General features: G+C 45.7%; 2 protein-coding genes across 2 annotated transcripts; both read left to right on the forward strand.

Moving 5' to 3' along the window:
- The first annotated feature begins 570 nt into the window (after positions 1-570).
- LOC123063285 (2'-deoxymugineic-acid 2'-dioxygenase) lies at positions 571-2166 on the forward strand. Its single transcript, XM_044487057.1, has 4 exons — positions 571-659; positions 703-903; positions 1001-1579; positions 1675-2166. Exons 2-4 carry the CDS (start codon positions 706-708, stop codon positions 1936-1938), a joined length of 1041 nt encoding a protein of 346 aa, XP_044342992.1. The 5' UTR covers positions 571-659; positions 703-705; the 3' UTR covers positions 1939-2166.
- A 5756-nt stretch (positions 2167-7922) lies between these two features.
- Positions 7923-9502, forward strand: LOC123063363 (uncharacterized acetyltransferase At3g50280-like). The gene has a single exon (XM_044487150.1). The coding sequence runs from the start codon at positions 8019-8021 to the stop codon at positions 9435-9437; it is 1419 nt and encodes a 472-aa protein (XP_044343085.1). The 5' UTR covers positions 7923-8018; the 3' UTR covers positions 9438-9502.
- Positions 9503-25872: the final 16370 nt, after the last annotated feature.

Raw genomic sequence — 25872 nt, forward strand, 5'->3', positions numbered from 1 at the left:
TCTAGTATTTTGTGTGGTTTTGAAGATGTCACCAGTCTGTGCACTAACTTCCATAAGAGCTCCACGGTTCCCATTCGCTGCGACAACCTCAACTTGAGCTGCATCACGCAGGGGCTCACGAATATTAGGGCTTAATTTTCATTGCGATATTTGGGGCTCCCACTCTCCGTGTGGAAGCTAAAGCTCATCGACCTGCAATTTGTTGTGGATAAGATGGCGAGCAAATTGGCAACCTATGAGGGCCAAAACATCACCACCATTTGGCGTGCCACTCTTGTCAAGTCGGTTCTGACTTCCCAAGTGATATACTTCATCACGCCGCTGGTGATTCAAACTACCACCCTTCAAAGCATCAACAAGCTTGAGAGGGTCTTCCTACGATTATGGTCGGATAAGACAACCGAAGCAAAATGCAAGGTTAATTAGGACATTGTCACCGGGCCGCGTGCCTATGGGTGTGTGTGGGGTGGGGGGGTCCTCAATACCAACAAGTTTGTGCGGGCCTTGCGCCTAGGTGGCCTTGGTATGAGTGGAAGGAGCCTACAAAGTTGTGGGTGGGGAGAGAGACCCGTGTGACGAGGAAGACCTCAAATTTCTATGCTTGTACCACCATCACGGTTGGGAAGACAGCATTTGTTTGACGTTGCTCTGGCAGCTAGGTAGCTACGCTACTAGCTAGTCTGAAAAATCTGATCCATCCAGAAGATGGGGCTGCTGTCCAACACCCCGGTGCACCACGCCGTGCCGGACGAGTACGTCCTGCCGCCGGAGAAGCGCCCCGAACCCGACGAGCTCGTCGATCCCACGGTCACCCTGCCTGTCATCGACCTCGCCGCCGGCCGCCGTCGCCACCTCGTCGTCAATGAGATCATCAAGGCCAGCAAAGAGTTCGGCTTCTTCCAGGCACGCACGCACGCACCACCGCAATTGTTTGTTTATCGATCCGCGCCACTCAGCTATTGATTTTGGACTCGGTACTCCATGGATGTGCTGCAAACAGGTTGTGAACCATGGCGTGGGCGACGAGGTGGTCGGGGCGTTTCGGTCCGCGGCGGCGGAGTTCTTCGCCATGCCGGCGGAGGAGAAGCTCCCCTACTACTCCGACGACCTCACCAAACCGTTCCGCGTCGACACCAGCACCACCTACGTCCTCGACCGTAGCGGCGGCGGTCGGTACTGGCGCGACTACATTCAGCTGCAGTGCTTCCCCGTCGACAGGTTCTCGCAGGACTGGCCGGCCGAGCCAGCCGCCTTCGTGCCCAGCCTGGCCGCGTACGCCACAGCGGTGCGGACGCTGGCCGCCACGTTGCTCGGGCTCATCGCCGAGGGGCTCGGGCTGGAGGAGAGCTTCTTCCGCGGCGAGCTCAGCGGCGGCTGGACGCTGATGAACGTGAACTGGTACCCGCCGTGCCCGGACCCGAGCCTGACGCTGGGCCTGCTGCCGCACTGCGACCGACCACTCCTGACCGTGCTGTCGCAGGGCGACGTCAGCGGCCTCCAGGCCAAGCACAAGGGCCGGTGGATCGCCGTGCAGCCCGTCCCAAACGCTTTCGTCATAAACTTCGGCCACCTGATGGAGGTCCATCTTCAATTCCTCATCGATCGCTAATTTGGTACTTATGTAGTGTACGTGTTGGTGAGATCATTCATTCCTCGTTTGTGCTGTGTGTGCAGATCGTGACGAACGGGTTGCTTCAGAGCGTAGAGCACCGCGCAGTGACCAACTCCAGTGCGGCGAGGTTGTCGGTGGTGACCATCATGTTGCCGGACATGGACTGCCGCATCGAGCCCGCGCCGGCGCTGGTGACCGAGGGGGGGCAGGCCAAGTTCAGACCGTTCCTCTTCCGGGAGTTCAACGAGGCGTACGCCGCCGCCGCAGCCAACCGGGAGGACGTGCTCCAGCGCTTTAGGATCTACCCTGCGGGTACAATGGAGTGACCGGCCGGCTACTTGCTTTGCATGGTTCCAACCATTAACGGCTCCACTAAACATTTCTTAATTTATTTTTTATCAGTTTGGAGGTGTCTTATAAGTTGGTTCTCCTCCCTTCAACCTTTTGTTTTTGCATCGTAGGTAATCCCACTGTTTCATAATATCATTTTAATTTTTATTATAAATCTCTAAGTAGCATTATTATGCGACATGAAATAAAGTGGTGAAATTTGTTTTATTAAATCTCACATTTATATTTTTTCAAGAAAACTTTCAACCTATTCTTCTTTAATCATGACAGTACAATGAACACAAGAAATAATAAAAATTACACCCAGATCCGTAGACACCCTATCGACGATTAGAGCATCTCCAGCCGCGCCCCCAGAAAGGCCTTCCCAGGCGTTTTTTTCGCGCCGGCGCTGAAAAATCAGCCCAGTCGCGCCCCCAGAACCCCGATTTTCGCCGGCTTGGGCCGAAGGTAGCGCCAGCGGACACAGGCCGAACCCGGCGAGCTGGGGGGCGCTCGTGGGCGTCGGGGCAAGCGATTTTGGCGCGAAAGAGCCGCGGGCCCGCCGCGTCAGCGACACCGCGCATCATCTTCCCCGAACGCCTCGGTTTTCCGCGGGGAATCAATGGCAAGGCTGCCGCCGGTCAGCCTTACCAGTGATTCCTCATGGGCGGCGTTTTCACGGGGCGGCGCGCCGACGCCTCCCCTCCCTCGTACGGGTACACACGGGGCGGCGCCGCTATAGAAGCCGGTGGCCTCCCTCGCCTCTGGCTACACCAGCCACACCCGCCCTAGCCCGCCCTCTACCTCTCCCGAGCGCCGTCGCCGAGCCCTGCCTCTCCCAAGCGCCGTCGCCGAGCCCTCGCTCTCCCTCCCTCCCTCCCTCTCCCGATGGCCGAGTGGTTCCCCGACGATGAGGCCGCGGCCAACGGCTTCGGCCGCCGATCGCTCCGCGAACAGGAGTCGTGGCTCCTGTTCCAGGCGAACATCCCGGTGCCGCCGGACATGCGCGTCGGGCCAACGGGGTGGAGACTCAGCAACGGGGGAGTGCCCATTCCCCCGTTGCCCGACGCCGTGGCGAAACAGGGCTACTTCGTCGACGAGGTCGACGTCGTGCGCGCCTCCCTCACCGTCGCCCAGCTCGCCCTCCCCGAGTATGCCGCCGACAACACAGCGGTGTGGACGGCATACTGTCAGTGCCGGCAGCAGCAGAGGCTGGCGTCCACCAACGACGCGCCGGTGGTGGCCGGACCAAAGAACAGCGACGGACGCCGCCTGTGGTGGGGTGTCCCCGGCCGGACCCTCGAGGGCGTTCTGACGTACCTCGAGGGCGGCAACGACCCGCCGTTGGCATACCCCCCGACGAGTGCGGCTGCCACGGCCACGGCTCACCGCTGACGCGACGGGAAATGGTTGCCCAGGAGGTTCGGCGCCTCCTCTTCTTCCTCCTCCTCCCGCTCTTCCTCACACTCGTCCGGCGCTCCGGCGCTGCTCGGCGTCAAGGCCGAGCCCGCGGCGGAGACGCCGCTCGGCCGGCGCACTCGCAGTGCCGCTATCGTCATCAATGAGGGCGGCCGACGCGCCCCCTCGTCGGCTCCTCCGCAATTCGTCAAGCCCAAGATGGAGCCGGGCCTGGCGCCGGTGAAGACAGAGCCGGGCCTCCCCGCGGTGAAGACGGAGCACAGCGCCGACGTCGAGGTCGACGACGACGCGACCCTAGAATGGGCGTGCGCAGACTCCCTGAAGATGGCGGGGGAGCGCCAGTGCGCCGCCCTGCGGTGATTCGCGCAGCGCCGCCGGAGCCGCGACGAGGGAGGAATCGTCGTCATCGACGACAGCGACGACGACGCCGCGCCGCCGCCACCAACCCGCATAAACGACGCCGGTCAGGGGTCCACCAGGGACGGCCGCGTCAAGGAGGAGAAGCCGGACGACGACGACGGCGACTACTCTGCTTTTAGCCAGTTCTGTTTTAATTATATATGTAATAAAAACCCGCTTTTTAAATGTAATATATGCCGAACTTCGCCGAATTTTGAACTTTGCTATATATTTAAAAAAATTTAAACGCGCTTGGGGACGGCCCTGGGACCGGCGGCTGGGGACCAGCTCGGTCCCAGGCCGAGTTTTTGCGCCGCTCACCCTAGGAGGCGATTTTAGGCGCCCCCTGCGGGGCCAACGGTTGGAGATGCTCTTACAAGCACTGAAGCGAGCTGAAGGCACGCCGCCGTCATTGCCTCTCCCTTGCCAGAGCCGGACAAAACCTGTTGTAGTAGACAGTCGAAAAGTCGTAAGACAAAGACCCGATAAAATCAGTGCAGCAGAACAACAATTGCCGCCGATAAAAAATAGCATAGATGGGAACAATCCAATCTAAAAACACATGAAGGCAGACGAACTACACATGCATGTTGCCGAGTGTAGTCAGCAATCCAAAGCCATGCCTTTATACTGAACATTCACGGCCAGACCCGATACTAGACATGGCTCATCCGTGTCTTGTAGGCTAACGGTCCGTACGGTGCACAAAGGGACCATCGAGGGTCGGCACAGTAGGCCGTCAAGCAGCGGTGGAGGAGGACGCCATGCGGGATGAAGACGCGCGACTTGGAGAAAAGGCACAAGGCAGTCAGCTTGAAGGCGGAGGGCATCTGCACTTCCGCGCCGATGACTTCACGTGCGTGGACATTGACAGCGGCTTCCACTCAATAAATCAGCGTGCGCACGCAGCGGCAGCCATTTTCCTCCCTCGAGAACATGGCATGCGTGCAGAGGGACTACACACGCACACACACACAACTCAACGGGAGGACAACGGCGACGACTTCTTTCCTCCGCTTCACTCCTTAGCGGTATGTGGAGAAGTAGGTTGTGAAGAAAAGAGGGGGTCATTGTGAATGTGAGATGGGCATCATCATGTTTTAAAGAAGAGGGCTCGAGTGAGAAATGTTCCGCTGCGACGGAAGATCAAGCAGTAACATGAGGGTCCAGCAGGAAAAGGGATGGGTACGTAATGGATGGGTTTTTTTTTTTGGCTCACGTGTTGAAAATAATATAGTGGATAGTTCGAAGGAGTCGAGAGACTGTTCAAACAGCCTGTCATTAGCTTATCGTTGGAGTATGTATCCCTCCGGCCGCCACCGAATCAGGCCACGTGAGCGAGCATCTAGATCAGCCGACTGTATATACTAGTCACATGATCACTAGAAGCACACATGATCCAAGTTGCCATATATGGAATCGGACTAGTTGCCATATAAACAACTTCGCTCAGATCTCTTGCCATATATGGAACGCAGGATCAGACCACTTACCACATAAGTAACTCTGTTCAGATCTCTTGCCATATATGAAACGCAGGATCAGACCACTTGCCATATAAACAACTCCGCTCAGATCTTTTGCCATATATGGAACGCCGAATCAGACCACTTGCCATACTATAGGGAACGCCGCTGAATCGGACCATGTGAGCCGTGTCTCCTGCTTAACTAGCTCTTATTGGCTCCTGTGTTGGCTGGACCTCCATCCATGTGATCTCATGCCATTGTTGTGTTAACTCATTGATTACACTTTTTCTAAACTTGATCACCCACCTTTGAATTTCCTTATGAATGCCTGCACCTAGGGCATTTTGTTCAGTACTATCTCGGATATCTCTCTAAATGGATTATTAGTGGTGCTTCTCCCAACCATGTACCATGCCACGATCGCACCGGTCAGCACCCGAAGCAAAACTAGTAGAATGCCCGTGCGTCGCCACGGGATTTTGCAATATTTTGTTGGAGTTTTGTAGACATAATGCATGTTAAATTTTAGATGTAGTGAAAGAGATAACACGGGCACAATCGGATAATAATTTAAGTCCAATTCACTTGTCATTTAAATTGATAATAAAAAGGAAATTTGATGATGCATATATATTGAGCGATAATCCAACTAAAAATCTGTTACAAATTAAGATATATTTGACGTGCTTAAGAAATTCCTGCACAATATCAAGAATATTGTCTTTAGCTTCATTCGCATGATATTTGAGCAAGTATAACAAAAACATCTTCATCAACTCGTACCCATCCTGCACAAGCAATACATGAATCTCATGTTTTTTTTTGGCATTGATGACTGATAGATACCAATGGTACCCAGGAATGGCAATCGAAAGGAATAACTGGTGGAAATATCATATAAGTTGTAGACACAATTAGATATAAATAATAATAAAATCATTATACACATGGAGTAATTAAAAATTATACATCATTATATGTATGGATAATGAGGCGAGACTAACCATCTCTTATTATAGATTAGTATTAACATGTGTATGATGTGACGATATTTTGATGGGTCAATATCTTTTTCTCCTCTTCTTTTATCTGACAGATACAAACGTGCTAATGATATGTACCTTTTCGCCCGCCCTGTCCCGTTGATGGTCATGAGCAAGCATACAATATATGTTAACGTTTATCACCTGTAATCTCACATATACAATATATTTATGTTATTTGATATTATATATGGTTTACATTATTAAGCACAAAGTTTACGCGATTGGTCTTACACCATCTTGCAAGAACATATCATCTTTTATAAGGCATTCCAACTCATCGTTTGATAACAAGGTATCTCCAATGTCCATGAACTTGGTTTTCTTGGAGGCAGACATGATTGATTCGATGACTGTAGTATCTCCAGGATTACAGACACAGTCTGTCGTCATGATACAAAAATGAGCCAAATTAGTATACAAAATGAGCCAAGTTAGTTCTATACAGAAAATTATATGACGAAGTAATGACTGATAATAAGATTAAAAAAAACCTTGTGCAATGACATTTGTATTTGCTTTTTTTGATTTGTTATGAGATATCACCGTTTGCATATCATTATATTATAAAAAAAACTTTGGAAACTTTCATCCCCTTCCAACGACGTCGTCTCAGAACCCTTGTCAATGGATTCTTTTTGAATATCGCCAAAATACATCTTCATCTCTCGCCAAAATACATCTTTATCTCTCGCCAAAATACATCTTTATCTCTCTCATGTTCTGCAACAATAATCATATAAAAATGCGCCTTTTGTATGACATACATATAAACTTGTTGACTTTTTTGTAAGAAACTCCGTGAGCACCGCGCGTCCGTGCCGAGACTCGAACTCGGGTGGGCTAGCAGCAACCTCAACTGTCCAACCAACGGGTCGACCCCCCGTTCTCGTATGACATACATATGAAGGAGGAATAATTGTATGGCTGATTTGTGGTATCCATCAATCCATTGATAGAAGGAAAGCCTCGCGATTGGTGTATGGCTGATTTGGGTTCGGTTACATTAGAAATCTTAGTGATTGGTGTTGATTTTTGTTGTATGGCTGATTTGGGTACAGACGTACGGTTACATTAGAAAAACCAGATGGGAGGTGGAGGAGCCTGGCACAGAAAAAACCGGTGGGGAGCCTCGCGATGGATAAAATCGACGGGGGCAGTATGGCGTTTGATCGATGGGTGAGGGTACGAAACGAACGATGTATCTAGTCCCCTTTAGGAGTAGAGATAATGTGAAGATTTTCATAAATGTCTTAGGCTGTTGCCAATGGATGGGTGCTTAGATGAGGTGTTAAGCACATTAAATAGCTTGGCAACTATACTCCTCAATGCATAGGTGTTTAGCTTGCTTCATTTAATGAGTTAGCAACTAAAGTTTTTCATGTATTGATGGGCTTTTTTTCTTTAAATGTTTTGCCTAGATTCACGCATTTAGCATTGTTTCTTCGTGAGGTCACCACACTCATCTCTCTCCTCTTAAATAACTTGCCACATTAGATTTTTTTACCTACATGAAAGGATTAGCACCTGTAGAAGATGAAGCATTGAGAGGGGCCTTATTAGCCGTAGATTTCTTGGTTACCCCAAAGCCCTTTTTTTTGGAGAACATACCCCCAAGACTATATCCTCCCCCTTGAGTCTCCCAAATCCATCACACCGGCGAGCGCACACCATCTTTGACCATATCCAGCAGACTAAACCAGCTAGCATCATCTCGCTCTGAGTTGTGGCCACAGCGAGGTGATGGCAACGGAGGCCTCAGCATCTGCGTGCCAGCACGGTGTCCGCATCGTGTCTCGGCGAATGGTGCGGCCGGCAAGCGACGGGGAGACGGAGACGACGACGAAACCAAAGTCGACTGAGACGGTGCACCTCACGCCGTGGGACCTGCAGATGCTCACCGTCGACTACATCCAGATGGGCGTCCTCCTGCCCCGGCCACCGACGCCGACGACGGCAGAGCACATGGTCGACCACCTCGCGCAGTCCTTGGCGCGCGCAGTGGCACGTTTCTACCCCTACGCCGGCCGCCTCGCCACCGAGGAACACACCGGCGGCAGCGTCACCGTTTCGCTGCAATGCACCGGGCACGGCGCCGAGTTCGTCCACGCCGTGGCGGCAGACACCAACGTCGCCGACGTGGCTGGCTCGCTGAGTATCCCTAGCGTGGTCTGGTCCTTCTTCCCTCTCAACGGGCTGGTCGGCGCCGACGCCGCCGTGGGCAGCCGCAGCGGCTCCCGCATCCCAGTCCTCGCCGCCCAGGTCACCGAGCTCGCAGACGGCGTGTTCGTGGCCATATCGCTCAACCATGGCGTCGCGGACGGGACTGCGTTCTGGCACCTGTTCAACACGTGGTCCGAGATCAGCCGCAGCAGCTGGAACGGCAGCAGCGAGGCGATCGCCACGCCGGAGCCCGTGCTGGAGCGGTGGTTCCCGGACGGCTGCCCGGTTCCCGTGCCGCTTCCATTCCCGACGCTGGATCACGCCGTGCGGCGGTTCCACGGCCCACCCGTGGAGGAATGCTTCTTGGCATTCTCCGCGGAGAGCATCAGGAGCCTCAAAGCGAGAGCCAACGCCGAGATATCAGGCACGGCCACCGTTTCCTCGCTGCAGTCCCTGCTCGCGCACCTGTGGCTCGCCGTGACCCGCGCCCGGCGCCTCCGGCCGGAGCAGGAGACCTCCTACACGTTGGCGGTCAGCTGCCGGGGTCGAGTGAAGCGCGTGCCCCAGTTATACTCGGGCAACTCCATGGTGCGGTGCGCGACGGCGAAGGTGGCCGCCGGCGAGATCCTCCGCGGTGGCCTGCGTTCGGCGGCGTGGCGGCTGAACCGCGCGGTGGCGTCGTGCGATGAGGCGGCCCTGGTTGGGTCCACGGCGGCGTGGCACACGGAGCCACCGTTCGCGTACCTGGTCGGGTGGTGGCACCCGGCGCTGCTGGTGACGGGCAACTCGCCGCGGTTCGACGTGTTCGGTAACGACTTTGGGTGGGGGAGGCCGGTGGCGGTGCGGAGCGGCGGCGGGAACAAGGTTGACGGAAGGGCCACCGTGTACGAGCTGGGGCGCGAAGGTGGAATCGGCATGGAGCTCTGCCTGGCTCCGGAGGCTCTTGCAAGGCTCATCGCGGATGACGAGTTCATGGCCCTGCTCAACCAAGGCCAATAGCCTGCGCATCTGTGCGGCTTAGTAGGAGTATCCAAATTCAACATGATTCATTCAATATATTTATTTTGTTATCATCAGCTTTCTTTCTAGCATATATTTATTTTGTTATCATCAGCTTTCTTTCTATCATTGTTGGATCATGATTCTATCTACCATAACAATGCTATTAAATACTCGGCCGCTATTATTATCTATTTACTATAACTATTCATTCGTATTTTGCTATATATATGCAAGCAATTATATTTCATTTGTCCTTGTACTACTTATTATCATCAAATAGTATAGCTTTTATTTTGCACAACCAAGGGTGGATCTCCTTAATTATCATCTTCCCAACACTATGCTTTTAAATATGGGTGTGGCTAGGTCTCAGTCGAGTGAGATTTAACCAAGTCGCAATCAAGTAACATAACATGCAAGAAAGAAAAAGAAAGAAGTGAAAAGAAAAAGAAAGAAGTGAAAGGTTATTGCGTAAGAAAATGATGTATCTTTATGTATTGTTTCACTCATTTACCGATGGATGAGAAGATGGTGGCGAATGGTGGGAGAGGAACATGATATAGGGTTGCAATATTTTAACCAGGGTGGGCTGGGGTACGCGCGGCATGGGGGACTCAGAGCGGTGTAGGACTTACCGGCACGACACAAAAAGTTTCAGGTTTTGGGACATGTTGACAGTGTATTTCTCATTTCCGTGAGGGTTCTTCTAAAACTGACAAGGCGAAATACTTTTTTTTTGCGAACCAACTTGTGTGGTTGGATGGTTAGAGGGTAAGTGGTATCCCAGCCCATCGGGATTCAAGTCCTGGTGCTCCCATTATTTTTTGGATTTATTTTAGGATTTCCGACGATGCGCTTTCAGTGGGAGGAGATGTTCCTACGGACGACGAGGCGCCTACGGTGACTACGTAAATCTCAAGATGATATAGCGTCTCTTTCTCTCGAAGGAGCTCATAGAGATAAGACATGCATGTGCGCGTTCATAGAGATGAGATTATAAGTGTATGTATGAGCGCTTGACTCTGTATTATGTTAAAAAAAAGGTGAAATACTTTTATAGCGGAATGAAAATACTTACCGATATGCCTAGCGGAAAAGGAAAAAAGAACCTAGGGCGTTAACTATCTCTTTCGTCCGTACAATGTCTTGCGGAGTGAGGCAATTTTCCACATTTTAATTGTCACGTTGAACCTTCTTAATGCAGTAATAAATTTATATACTCACCCCTATGAAGCTCTGCCTGGCAGAGAACGCCGGCGAGCCAAATACACCGGAGAACGCGGGTGCAGAGCTGCCGTGGCCAGAGCCGCACCGGCAACAGACCCACCACGGTGGTAATAAGTACTACTGGAATCTGATTTAAACTTGGGCTATGACATTCAGCATAGTTGCTTTGTTGAGAAGACATTGACCTTTGACTTGTTGACAAACTGAACTTTTTAAACCGTGATTTGTATATCTGTTTAGATGCTGATGGTAACCGGCCGTGTCAAATCGGCCACAAATTGGTTGCCGGGGAACAACGGGAGACTTTTCTTTCTTGGAAGCAGCAGTAGGCACAAGTGGTGCTGCAAGTGCCACATGCAAACGCAAGGCCAAAGACTTGACGGAACCATCTCAAAGAGAGCAAGGCCACACAAGCATCTCCCAAGCATTTCCATAACTTCGCAGCCGCCCAGGCTCTGATGCTTCTTCCTATACAACGCCGGATCTGCTGCAGCTGCTGCTCCTGTTCCTGTTGAATAATTAGGCATTTTGCGTTTAGTTTAATCCAGAAAAATAGCGGATAAAACATGAATAGAAATATAGTGGTGAAACTAAAAACTAGCAACAATTCGTTGAGACTAGTCATGCAATCAAAAACATAAGCAAAATGCATCATATTCATGACAGTCGCTACTAGCAATAAATCAAATGCTAGACCTAACAGTGAGGATAAGATGGCATATGGCACAGTAGAAGAACGTGCCAATGTCCCGATCGTCATGTCGCTGAAAAGGTCGTTGATGTCGGGGAAGAAGTCGTCATTGGGGAACTCGTCGTGGGTGATGTCACCGTTCGTAGTCACGATAAACAAGAATCCAGCAGTCGCGCAATGGCACTCTCCAAAAAACCTGATCGTCCCTCTCCTGTACCGGATGACACAAGAGGCGGGGTTTCGGAGGCCTGTTGTCTCACTCTCCGGTGCAGGCCAGGAAGCGAGATGGGAAAGAGGTAGACGGTGCAATGCTCTGGAACAACACGAGGAGTTGTGTCTCGTCTGGAAGAGGAGCAACCTCTTATAGGAGTAACGAGATGAAACAGAAATGGACACACTAAACACTAATTCTCATTAAGGAGAGGAGAAACAGACGCACTAAAAATCCTATCAAGTGGTCAGTTTCGTCTCCCATTAGTAGGCAAATCATTCCAAGTTGTTACATGACAAAATATGCTAGCACACATGGTATGAAGAAACCAATGTACTAATGAAGATATGGAACTAAAACCAAAATATTGATGCCATCAATGAGGAGATGAATGTCATCATTCACCACCATTCAGTTTCATTTTCCATTAGCGCAATTTTTTTTTGCTTCTTTCTTGTCATTCATGAACGTGCCACATGGGCCTATGGGATTTTTCTAGAAATTATTTGATATAACAGATGGTCTAAATCCCAATATGTCTAACAACCCCCCTCTAGATCCAGAGGCATATCAAGTTTGCCTATGGTTCCAAAACATTGTTTATATACCAGTATTTCGGTGAAGACTATTAAGTTGAACTTCCACCTAGAACTCCATGCTACACTCGTTCACAACTTGAACAATGGACCGCTCCTTGAACTGCAAGTTTTGTGCAAACATGTTTCACGTAAAATACTTGACCGATACTAGACCGCTGAAAAACTTCTCGCGAGTAGTAGCATATATGTCATAATCCGCCTCTTCATGAGTTTATTTGAGAGCACCCAACTCTCACAGACTGCGACATTTAACAACCTAAATAATATAGGTGTATTCTTTCTAGATGTTATGTAGGACAACATCTCTGCCTAGCCAAGCCATTCAGAACACATTAAGATAAATATCAGCCTACCATACAGATTATGAGAGAATTGCATCATAATGGAGTAGATCTTTATAAAATAAATATTCTCCTCTCAATTGTCCAAAAGCTTGTCTCGCCAATTCTAATTCACGGGATCTCCGATCACAAAGAATAGGTTTGCCACCATGAACAACTTATATAGTGGGTCTCAATCCCATCTTCTCCGATGCATTGTCTATCACATTTCTTGATAAACCCTTTGTGAAGGGATCTGCCAGATTCTTCGATGTGTTTATATAGTCCAATGCTATAACTCCGGAGTTTCTCATGAACCTGACAGATTTCAGTCTCTTTCTCACATGTCTTGATGACTTCTTATTATCCTTAGAACTGTTTACATTGATGATCACAGTTTGATTATGACAGTTCATTAGAATAGATGGTATTGGTTTTTCAACCACAGACAAGGCCATCAAAAGTTCTTGAAGCCATTCTGCTTCAATTGTTGCCGTGTCTAATGATGTGAGTTCTCCCTCCATTATTGACCTTGTTAGGATGGTCTGCTTGCAAGACTTCCAAGAAAGAGCAGCACCACCAAGTGTAAACACATAAACCACTTGTCGCTTTAAGCTCATCAGCATCAGATATCCAATTTGCATCACTGTAACCTTCAGGTACTCTTGGATACCCGGTATATGAAGTCCATAACTCGCAGTACCTTCCAGATAGCGCATTATTCTCTCGAGTGCATGCCAATGAACATCTCCCGGGTTTGAAACAAATCGGCTTAGTTTACTCACAGCAAACGAGATATCAGGCATCCTAGCACTAGATAAATACATAAGCGAGCCAATGATTTGAGAATATCTCAATTTATCCTTTGTTTCTCATTCGTTCTTCCGAATCAAAACACTCGGATCATAAGGTGATGGAGAAGGTTTGCAATCTGAATATCCAAAGCGATCCAGAATCTTCTCCATATAGTGAGACTGCAACAGAGTGATCCCACCATCACCACCTATTAAAAGCTTGATGTTCAAGATAACATCAGCTACTCCAAGGTCATTCATCTCAAAATTTTGATTCAGAAAATCTTCAACTTCCTGAATGACCTTGAGATTTGTACCAAATATAAGTATGTCATCAACATACAAACATAATATAACTCCCTCGCCCCCACCATGGCGATAGTACACACACTTGTCGGCTTCATTTGCAACAAAGCCCGTAGATGTCCAAGTTCTTTCGAACTTCTCGTGCATTTGCTTAGGTGCTTGTCTAAAACCATACAAAGATTTCTACAATTTACACACTTTTCCTTCATGACCATATACCGCAAAACCATCGAGTCGTTCCATGTAAATTTCCTCCTCCAACTCTCCATTTAGGAAAGTTACCTTAATGTCCATTTGATGAACGAGAAGATTGTGTGAAGCGGCCAATGAGATTAGTACTCGAATGGTGGTCAATCTGGCTAGAGGCGCACAAGTATCAAAGAAAACTTCACCTTCTTTTTGGGTATATCCCTTGGCTACAAGCCGCACCTTGTACTTTTCAAATATACCATCGGGCATAAGATTTTTCTTAAACACCCACTTACACCCTACATGTTTACACCCATAAGGACGATCGGTGATATCTCATGTCCCGTTAGACATGATGGAATCCATCTCACTATGCACATCAGGAGATGAATAAGCTTCTGAAATAGAAGTGAGAGTATCATTCACGAGATACACAATGAAATCATCACCAAATGACTTTCCGGTCCTTTGTCTCTTGCCCCTTCTAGGAGCTTCATTGTCATCCTCCTCAGGAATATCTATGTGTTTCTTCTCGGAATGTTCCAATGGAACAATAGGTCTAGGAGTTGTCTCTAACCTCTGACTAGATGAGCTAGGCATATCCTTCATAGGAAAAATATCCTCAAAAAAGTCACATCATTTGACTCCATGACTGTACCAACATTCATGTCAAGTACCTCAGATTTGACCAATAGAAATCTATAGCCAATTTTTATGAAAAGCATAACCTGGGAAAATACAATCAACTGTTTTTGGTCCAAACTTCCGCTTCTTGGTAATTAGTACATTGACCTTCGCTAAACAACCCCAAGTTCGTAGGTATGAGAGTTTGAGCCTTTTCCTTTCCCATTCCTCAAATGGGGTAATCTCTTTATTCTTTGTGGGAACTCTATTTAGGACATGACTTGCAATCATCAAAGCCTCCCCCGCCATTCCTTGGAAAGTCCCGCTGTGTGTAATATGGCGTTAACCAAATCAGTTAGAGTTTGGTTCTTTCGTTCAACAACCCCATTTGGTTGAGGAGAATAGGGAGGCATCCTCTCATGTATTATACCATGTTCCTGACAGAATAAATTGAACTCATTGGAAAAATACTCTCCACCGCGATCCGACCTAAGCCTTTTGATCTTTCGATCAAGTTGATTCTCTGCTTCGGCTTTACATATTTTAAAGTAGTGCAAAGCCTCATCTTTTGTTTCCAACAAATATATCATGCAATATCTAGTAGAGTCATCGAAAGAGTCATGAAATATATTTTCCAACCTTTGTGAACACATCATTCATCTCGCAAAGGTCTGAATGTATGAGTTCAAGTGGTGCCAAATTCCTCGCCTCAACAGTCGTATGGGACTTGCGAGGTTGCTTTGCTTGCACACAAACTTGGCACTTAGAACCTTTGACAATTGTAAATTTCGGGATTAAACTCAAATTTGCTAGCGGCTTCATGACACCCAAGTTAATACGACAAAGTCGTGAATGCCAAACATTTTATCCAGTTACACTACAAACATGATTAATAACTTTAGTGCAAAAGTCTGACAAAGATAAGCAGAACACGCCCCCGCTCTCATAGCACTTCCCAACAAATTGTCCACACGTTGATACTAGAACCATATTGGACTCAAATACCAATCTATAACCATCTCGACACAAACAAGAACCGTTGATGAGATTTTTATTTATAGTAGAACGTAATGCACGTTCTTCAATCGCACGATCTTTCCCGAAGTAAACTTCAGATAAATATCAGCCTACCATACAGATTATGAGAGAATTGCATCATAATGGAGTAGATCTTTATAAAATAAATATTCTCCTCTCAATTGTCCAAAAGCTTGTCTCGCCAATTCTAATTCATAGGATCTCCGATCACAAAGAATAGGTTTGCCACCATGAACAACTGATATAGTGGGTCTCAATCCCATCTTCTCTGATGCATTGTCTATCACATTTCATGATAAACCCTTTGTGAAGGGATTTGCCAGATTCTTCGATGTGTTTATATAGTCCAACGCTATAACTCCGGAGTTTCTCATGAACCTGACAGATTTCAGTCTCTTTCTCACATGTCTTGATGACTTCTTATTATCCTTAGAACTGTTTACATTGATGAGCACAGTTTGATTATGACAGTTCATTAGAATAGCTGGTATTGGTTTTTCAACCACAGACAAGGCCATCAAAAGTTCTCGAAGCCATTCTGCTTCAATTGTTGCCATGTCTAATGATGTGAGTTCTCCCTCCATTATTGACCTTGTTAAGATGGTCTGCTTGCAAGACTTCCAAGAAACAGCACCACCACCAAGTGTAAACACATAAACCACTTGTTGCTTTAAGATCATCAGCATCAGATATCCAATTTGCATCACTGTAACCTTCAAGTACTCTTGGATACCCGGTATATGAAGTCCATAACCGGCAGTACCTTCCAGATAGCGCATTATTCTCTCGAGTGCATGCCAATGAACATCTCCCGGGTTTGAAATAAATCGGCTTAGTTTACTCATAGCAAATGAGATATCAGGCTTCGTAGCACTAGATAAATACATAAGCGAGCCAATGATTTGAGAATATCTCAATTTATCATTTGTTTCTCATTTGTTCTTCCGAATCAAAACACTCGGATCATAAGGTGATGGAGAAGGTTTGCAATCTGAATATCCAAAGCGATCCAGAATCTTCTCCACATAGTGAGACTGCAACAGAGTGATCCCACCATCACCACCTATTAAAAGCTTGATGTTCAAGATAACATCAGATACTCCAAGGTCATTCATCTCAAAATTTTGATTCAGAAAATCTTCAACTTCCTGAATGACCTTGAGATTTGTTCCAAATATAAGTATGTCATCAACATACAAACATAATATAACTCCCTCGCCCCAACCATGGTGATAGTACACACACTTGTCGCCTTCGTTTGCAACAAAGCCCGTAGATGTCCAAGTTCTTTCGAACTTCTCGTGCCATTGCTTAGGTGCTTGTCTAAAACCATACAAAGATTTCTACAATTTACACACTTTTCCTTCATGACCATATACCGCAAAACCATCAAGTCGTTCCATGTAAATTTCCTCCTCCAACTCTCCATTTAGAAAAGTTGCCTTAATGTCCATTTGATGAACGAGAAGATTGTGTGAAGCGGCCAATGAGAGTAGTACTCGAATGGTGGTCAATCTGGCTAGAGGCGCACAAGTATCAAAGAAAACTTCACCTTCTTTTTGGGTATATCCCTTGGCTACAAGCTGCACCTTGTACTTTTCAAATGTACCATCAGGCATAAGATTTTTCTTAAACACCCACTTACACCCTACATTTTTACACCCATAAGGACTATCGGTGATATCTCATGTCCCGTTAGACATGATGGAATCCATCTCACTATGCACATCAGGAGATGAATAAGCTTCTGAAATAGAAGTGAGAGTATCATTCACGAGATACACAATGAAATCATCACCAAATGACTTTGCGGTCCTTTGTCTCTTGCCCCTTCTAGGAGCTTCATTGTCATCCTCCTCAGGAATATCTATGTGTTTCTTCTCGGAATGTTCCAATGGAACGGTAGGTCCAGGAGTTGTCTCTAACCTCTGACTAGATGAGCTAGGCATATCCTTCATAGGAAAAATATCCTCAAAAAAGTCACATCATTCGACTCCATGATTATACCAACATTCATGTCAAGTACCTCAGATTTCACCACTAGAAATCTATAGGCAATGCTATGAAAAGCATAACCCAGGAAAATACAATCAACTGTTTTTGGTCCAAACTTACGCTTCTTGGTAATTGGTACATTGACCTTCGCTAAACAACCCCAAGTTCGTAGGTATGAGAGTTTGAGCCTATTCCTTTCCCATTCCTCAAACGGGGTAATCTCTTTATTCTTTATGGGAACTCTATTTAGGACATGACTTGCAATCATCAAAGCCTCCCCCCACCATTCCTTGGAAAGTCCCGCTGTGTCTAATATGGAGTTAACCAAATCAGTTAGAGTTCGGTTCTTTCATTCAGCAACCCCATTTGATTGAGGAGAATAGGGAGGCATCCTCTCATGTATTATACCATGTTCACGACAGAATAAATTGAACTCGTTGGAAAAATACTCTCCACCGCAATCCGACCTAAGCCTTTTGATCTTTTGATCAAGTTGATTCTCTGCTTCGGCTTTACATATTTTAAAGTAGTGCAAAGCCTCATCTTTTGTTTCCAACAAATATATCATGCAATATCTAGTAGAGTCATCGAAAGAGTCATGAAATATCTTTTCCAACTTTTGTGAACACATCATTCATCTCGCAAAGATCTGAATGTATGAGTTCAAGTGGTGCCAAATTCCTCGCCTCAACAGTCGTATGGGACTTGCGAGGTTGCTTTGCTTGCACACAAACTTGACACTTATAACCTTTGACAATAGTAAATTTCGGGATTAATCTCAAATTTGCTAGCGACTTCATGACACCCAAGTTAATACGACAAAGTCGTGAATGCCAAACATTTGATTCAGTTACATTGCAAACATGATTAATAACTTTAGTGTAAAAGTCTGACAAAGATAAGAAGAACACGCCCCGCTCTCATAGCACTTCCCAACAAATTGTCCACACGTTGATACTACAACCATATTGGACTCAAATACCAATCTATAACCATCTCGACACAAACAAGAAACGTTGACGAGATTTTTATTTATAGTAGGGACATAATGCACGTTCTTTAACCGCACGATCTTTCCCGAAGTAAACTTCAGATCGACCATACCAACACGATGAACAGAAGCATGTGTCCCATTTCCCATCAGCACGGGTGTAGTTCTTGTGACCCGACATCTTTCATCTCAACATCGCCAATAACAACATTAGCGGTCTTGCCATTGTTCTCATTCTGACGCATGTCCCAGCGGTCCTTGCACGATGAAGCCCAATGTTCTTCACTACCACATACATGCCATTTTCCTTTCTTCTCTCCTTCTTCTTGAAGTTGACATGTTGTGGGGCTTTGTACTTGCCATCTAATTTTCTTTTGCCCGCATAGTTGTCTTTGTTCTTGGGTTTGTGGGTTTGGAAATTTCTCTTTTGTACCAAATTGGCACTAGAATTCCCCTCATGGAAACGATCACGTGTGTCTTTTGCCCTCGACTTCTCTTGTACATCAAGAGTGCCTATTAGATTCAGAACAGTAAATTGTTGCCTCTTATGCTTCAGAGAGGTAGAAAAATTCCTCCATGAAGAAGGAAGCTTGGCAATGATGCCTACGGCAATGAATTTGTCTGGTAACACACAATTAAGATGCTCAACTTCTTTCGTGAGCGAATGAATCTCATGAGCCTTCCTACAACGGGGTGGTCATCAGTCATTTTGTAGTCATGATATTGCTCTGTGACGTACAACTTACTTCCTGCGTCCGAGACTCCAAATTTGGCCTCAAGATCATCCCACATATCCTTACCGACGATGATGGTCATGAAGGGGTTGACAATCTTGTCGCCAAGAACACTCAGAACAACACCTCAGTAGAGGGTGTCCATAGCCTGGAAAGCTTGCTCCTGCTCATCAGTTAGCTCTCCCTCTGGCTTGCCCTTTGAGGCGTGAAAACAGTTCATGGTGGTAACCAAAGAACTGCCCTCACACGCCACCTCTTATAGTTCACACCCTCAAACACCAAAGGCTTAAGGGTAGCAGCAAATGCAATAGGAGAAAATTGCCTACCCATATCCAGTTTTTTGGATTGTTGAATAATTAGGCATTTTTTGTTGAGTTTAATCCAAAAAATAGTGGATAAAGCATGAATAGCAATATAGTGGTGAAACTAGAAACTAGCAATAATTCGTTGAGACTAGTCATGCAATCAAAAACATAAGCAAAATGCATCATATCTATGTCAATCGCTACTACAATAAACCAAATGCTAGACCAAACAGTGAGGATAAGATGGCATACGGCTCAGTAGCAGAAGGTGCAGATGTCCCGATTGTCATGTCGCAGAAGAGGTCGTTGCCGTCGGGGAAGAAATCGTCATTGGGGAACTCGTCGTTGGGGATGTCGCCGTTTGCAGCCACGATGAACAACAATCCAATAGTCGCATAAGGACGCTCCCCAAAAAGATGATCGCCCCTCTCCCGTACTGGATCACAAGAGGCGAGGTTTCGGAGGCCCGCTGAGTCACGCTTGGTGCAGTCGGGAAGCGACATGGGAAAGAGGTAGGCGGTGCAATGCTCTAGAACAATGGGGTAGAGGAGCGACCACTTATAGGAGTAACGAGATGAAACTGAAATGGAAACACTAATTTTCATTAAGGAGAGGAGAAACAGACTCACTAAAAATCCTATTAAGTGGTCAGTTTCGTCTCCCATTAGTAGGCAAACCATTTCAAGTTCTTGCATGATAAAATATGCTAGCGCGCACGGTACAAAGAAACCAATGTACTAATGAAGAAATGAAAATGTAACCAAAATATTGATGCCATCAATAAGGAGATGAATGTCATCCACCACCATTCGGTTCCATTTTCCACTAGCGCAAATTTTTTAGCTTCTTTCTTGTCATGCATGATCGTGTGTGGCCTATGGGATTTTCCTATAAATTATTGGATATAACAGATGGTCTAAATCTATACCTACTAATAAAGCAAAGTGCATTTCTTCGATTTTTTCATCCGTATTCCAAGTTTTTTCCCTATCCGAGGTGGTACTAAATTTGTGTGGGTCCGTTTGCTAGAAAAGAAAAATCAATTTTCGTACATGGGATGTGCACATTGTGGCCCGTCGAAGCCAGCCCACTTATTTTCCTGGGCACACTGCTAGGAAAACCCTATTTTTAGAAAATAACTCTGAATTCCAAAATTTTGTTCCTGTTTTAAAAAATGTTTGAAACTTCAAATTTTTGTTCTCATTCCAAATTTGTTCAAAAATTACAAAAGCAATCCAATTTTTTTAGAAAATGTTTGCGTTTTCCAGAAAAATCAAGATATTCAAAATATAATTGCATTTTAGAAAATGTTACATTTGTTCTAAAAAAATTGTGGTCTCCAAAAAGAATTGGGTTTTTCAAAATAAAATTGGATATTAAAACATGTTCCAGATTCTATAAATATTCTTGTTTAGTGAAATGTTCACAAGTTTAAAAATATTTTGCAATTCATAAATATTAATTTACTTTTGGAAAATTACGAAAAAAAACAAAAAAAAGTTTTGAATATGGTGATGCAGTATATTCTTAAGCAGGACCCATTTATTCGAGTGGCTAGCACCCTGTAGTCGAGTTTTTAGGTCGTGAGTTAGATCCTTCAACTTGTCGTTTTTTAGATTTATACTCATGCCTTACAAATACAGGTCCTTTTGGTGCCTGCCAGTGGGCTGGTCCAGACGCGAACTATTGTGCGTCCCATGCGCTATTTGACGATAAAAAAAGTATGTTTTTTGGCTATAATTGAAAGAAATTGTGGGCACAAGTCAATAAAAAAGAATATGTTGAATTGGCTCTAATGAAAAGAACTGTAGGCACGTGACCGCTAGAATGATCAAAGAGAATAAACCTTGATAAAGAAGGGACTGCCTGGTTATGCGTGGATTATGCTAATGAAACTTGATTTATGTACTACAATTAGTAATCCACCCGGTTACATCGTAGTAGGAGAGAGCCACAACCCTGACACAAGGGCGAAACCAAAGGAAAAAAGGCACGAATTGGTTGGTCATCGCCACGCCGACTAACCCCACTACTATTGTAACATCCCAAATTTTCAATTTGGAATGTTATACATTAGGTCATCATTGCATATCATATTTTATTTGCGTTTGGTTTTGATCCTAGAAATTTTATGCAACTCAAGGACCCACGGAGAGAGTTGAGGATTTCGTTATTTTCATATTTGACTTTTCTCAAATTTTAAGAATAGGATCATTTGATTTTAATTATTTTATCATCAATTATTTCTATTACAAAAATATGAGAGAGGGAATAAAATGACTTTCCCAAAATAAATAAATATTGAGGATTTAATAATAAAATCAAATAAGATTTTATTTCGGAGTTTTTCGTTATTTTATTTGAATTTAGGAAAAATGTGCATTTTCAAAATTGCATTTAGGCCTCAAATAAATGTTCACCTTGTGTGGCTTGATTTTAGAAGCCCGGGAAAATTTATTTCGAGATTTTTGGAGTCCGTTTATTATTTCTTTTTATTTTTTTCCTGCGCCTAATTATTAAAAAAAACCGAACCGACCTAGGGCCGTGTCGGACTAGGACTCCCGGCCCGTAAGGCTATATATAGCCGGGGGGAGGCCCAGCCGAAACCCTAGCCAGCCCCAAGCCGCCCCAAGCCGCCGCCGCCCGAGGTTCGCCGCCACCTCGATTTCCGCGCTAGTTTTTTTTGAAAAAACCGTTTGGTTTCTCCGTCGGATTTTCGTCGGTTTTTTTAGATTCGTTTTTTTAAATAGATCGGTTTTTCAGGTTTATTTAAATAGCGAGCGTTCGTCCGTTCGTTCGTTCTAGCGAACGTTCGTTGTTTTTCTTTTTCTCGGATTTAATGCGCGATTTTTCTGATCGCGATTCCTGATCCGATTTTCTTTTTAATATAACTTTTCGCTCGTTTATCGAAATCAGGCGATTCAAGCGCCTAGAGTTTCGTCTCGAAACCCTCTATCTGTTTAATCAACTTAAACAAGTTTTTGCTATTGTAAAATTTGCCCTAGATCCAGATTAGTAAAACGAAGTTGTTTTCTTTCGTCGTTTGACTTTCGTTGCTTCGTTCGATTTGATTCTTTTTGCAAACCGGAGTTCTTAAGTTGAACCTTCTGGTTAGATCTCTTATTTGAGTTTTACCCGTGCATTAGATGAGTACTTATTGTATGCTTGTTTGTTGTTTGCGATAGAGTACCCGGAGTGCGCCGCTTGTTACTTCGAGTCGTTAGGTTTCCCGGATCATCAGCAAGGCAAGTAACACTTTGATCATACCTTTCCTACTACCCAGTTTTATTGCATTAGATTAATCCTCACACATTGCATGATTAGGATCTAATTAAATTATGGGATGGGAAGTACTTGAGGTAGTACATATTACCTGTTTATTATCAAACCTTTGGGAATTACTTCTACGTTTGCTTATTATGCCATGCTATGCTAGTAGACGTGGATTGGGTGAGTGATATCCATGACAGATGTGAGTTTGTTAATTAATGATTTATCTAAGGTAGCAACTTAAACACACATCTGGGTGGATTGAGGCACATGGGTATTCCAGGACTTGCCTGTTTTCTTTTGGACCGCCACCCAGGCTCAAAGGGATCATGAGACTATTCATACTAGACACTTCCGTGTGCAGCCACAAGCTATTATGGGCTCTAGCATAGTTGACTAAGTCGTACGAACTCTTACAATGGTAGACTAGCAGATGTAGGGGATGTAGGTGGTACGGTCTACCTGATCATAAGGTGCTAGCGCTTCGGAAAGACTATGTCTCGCTCATCCGTCTTCTCAAACACCCTGTAGTGACAGAAACCAAACGAAGGCGATCGAGTCTTGTGGGGAAAAGTGCGCAAACCTCTGCAGAGTGTAATAAACTAATCATGGTTAGCCGTGTCTCCGGTTATGCACATCTTGAGTATCTAATACCTGGATTATCATGTGAATCTCAACATGTTACCCTAAAATAATTTTGTTGGGTTTTGTTAATGATGATGCTTAATTGGGATTGAGAATGCTGTCAACCATTCTCAATGTTTAACAACCGCCATGATAGTAATTAATTCCTTTATAGTAGGGAAAAATTGGCTTTACGCAAAACTGTAACCATAGAGCTTTCCACCAGCCAAATATGCATATAGTATAGCTGTTTCTTTCCATTATTCTCTATGTGTTACCTTGCCAGCATATTCTATGTGCTGACCCGTTTCAGGCTGCAACGTTAATGTTGCAGACTTTTCAGACGACGATTAAGGAGTTGTTAGGTCGTGGTTCTATACACAGTGATGCCGTTGGAGTTGATGGACTCACTTATCTTCCAAGCCTTCCGTTGTTATTGTTTATAGATGGCCTTAAGCCATATTTATTGTAATAAGTTCTCTATGGAGACACTCGATGTAATAAGTGTGTGATTGCTACTCTGTTATAAATCCTCCGAGTACTGTGTGGTGTCAGCATTACTGATCCAAGGATGACACCGGAGCACAAAGATCAGACTGTTTGAGGTCTGGTCGCTATAGAGATGGTATCAGAGCACACGCTAACTGTAGGACACGACCACTAAGCTAAAAGCCTAGATCACTATCTACTCTCTTCTCTTCTAACTCCTCATCTTTTCTACTCTTTTAGGATGGCGGATGCAAGGAACAAGTTTACGCAACCGGATGAAGATACATCCTTTGGACGTCACTTGAAGGAAGTCACTAGATACCGGAACATAGGAGTACCAAGCTTCACCGGAACCTACAATGCCACTTTACCTGAAGAAGAGCACTGGATGATTCAACTTCAAGTTCCAGGAAGAACGTTCATGCCAGTCACTGAGCCCATAGAGTTTTCTTTTGATGCACCAACTTAGAGTCTAGGAAAGAGCATGGCAGCTCACATCGCCATGAGACGCATTGGAGAAGTCTACCGCAATGATCTCAAGGATACTATCTACCAGATTTGTGGGTGCCGAGATGAGCACTGGGAGATGATCAGCACCAGGAAGGATAGATCCATTGCAGCTTTTATCCAGGAGTTAAACCAGCACATTCGACGACAGGAGAACCAGATGTGCGCCGACAATGATAGATCTGAAGAAGGCTAAGACAAGAATCAAGGAACTGGAGGAAGAACTCAAGGCTACACGCGAAGATTATGAAGAAGAAATTGAAGTATTGGTGGATAAGAATGCCGACTTAACAATGAAGATCGGGATATTTATGGGAGGCCCTACACCAGTAGATGAAGATGAAGAACCCAAGGAGATTCGCCTGGAAGACTACATCATCATCGACGACACCGCTTCGGATCCAGACGATAGCAATGATGATTATGTTGATGAAGCTGGAGCAGATATCATGGAGTCTGCAACCGAAGAATATTTCTAGTAGACCACCTCATCAGTAGTAGTAGTCCACCATGTAAATACAGTAGCCCGAGCACTTTTGTGATAGTTAGATCGATTGTATGCCCTTGTTTGATTGATTGAATGAAGTGAATTGTTTCCTTTTGCCTCATGTGCATATGGGTAGTGTTTTCTCTTTAGACCCCCTCTATTCTTACATCTCATCTTTTCTAAACCCTCAGATGCCTCTGGGACGTGACCCCAGATTTGCCTTTCCACCGGAGCTCACCCAGTTTATCCAGCAGCAAAACACATTGATGTAGTTGCTAGTCCAGAATCAGAATCATGGGAACAACAACAACAACAACCCACCACCACCCCCTGTTGATCACTTAGCATGTTTTCTTAGGCTGAATTCGCCGGTGTTTTCCAGTAGCACCAAGCCGTTAGTAGCAGATGATTGGCTCCGTAAGACAGCTAGAGAGTTGATCACAGCAGGATGCACAGATGCGGAGAAGGTGAAGTTTGCCGCACATCAGCTTGAGGGACCCGCAGCATCATGGTGGGAGAATTTCACAGCCACTTTCCCTGTCGACACTGTCACATGGGACCAGTTTCAGCAGGCCTTTCGTACTGCCCATGTTTCAGCAGGAGCTATGGCCATGAAGAAGCGTGAGTTTCGCAACTTATGCCAAGGAGGACGGACAGTTGGCCAGTATGTGGAGGACTTTAGTAAGTTAGCACGTTATGCCCCAGATGACATCGCTACGGATGCAGCGAAGCAGGAGAAGTTTCTAGAAGGACTGAATGATGAGTTGAGCATGCAGTTGATGGTAGCAACCTTCAACAACTATCAGGAGTTGGTAAATCGTGCTCTTATGACTGAAGGCAAGCAGCAGCAAATTGAGAACCGCAAGAGAAAGTATGGACAAGGGAAATACAATTCAGGAGCTCAGCAGAAGCCACGTTTTACCCCTAGACCGGGAGGACATTTTCAGCATACCCATGGAGGAGGTACCTCGCACAATCACAATGACACCCGGAATGGTAATGGTAATTGAGGAAGCAATGGCCAGAATCGC

This window comes from Triticum aestivum, chromosome 1A (assembly GCF_018294505.1).
Source record: "Triticum aestivum cultivar Chinese Spring chromosome 1A, IWGSC CS RefSeq v2.1, whole genome shotgun sequence".
NCBI classification, from domain to species: domain Eukaryota; kingdom Viridiplantae; phylum Streptophyta; class Magnoliopsida; order Poales; family Poaceae; genus Triticum; species Triticum aestivum.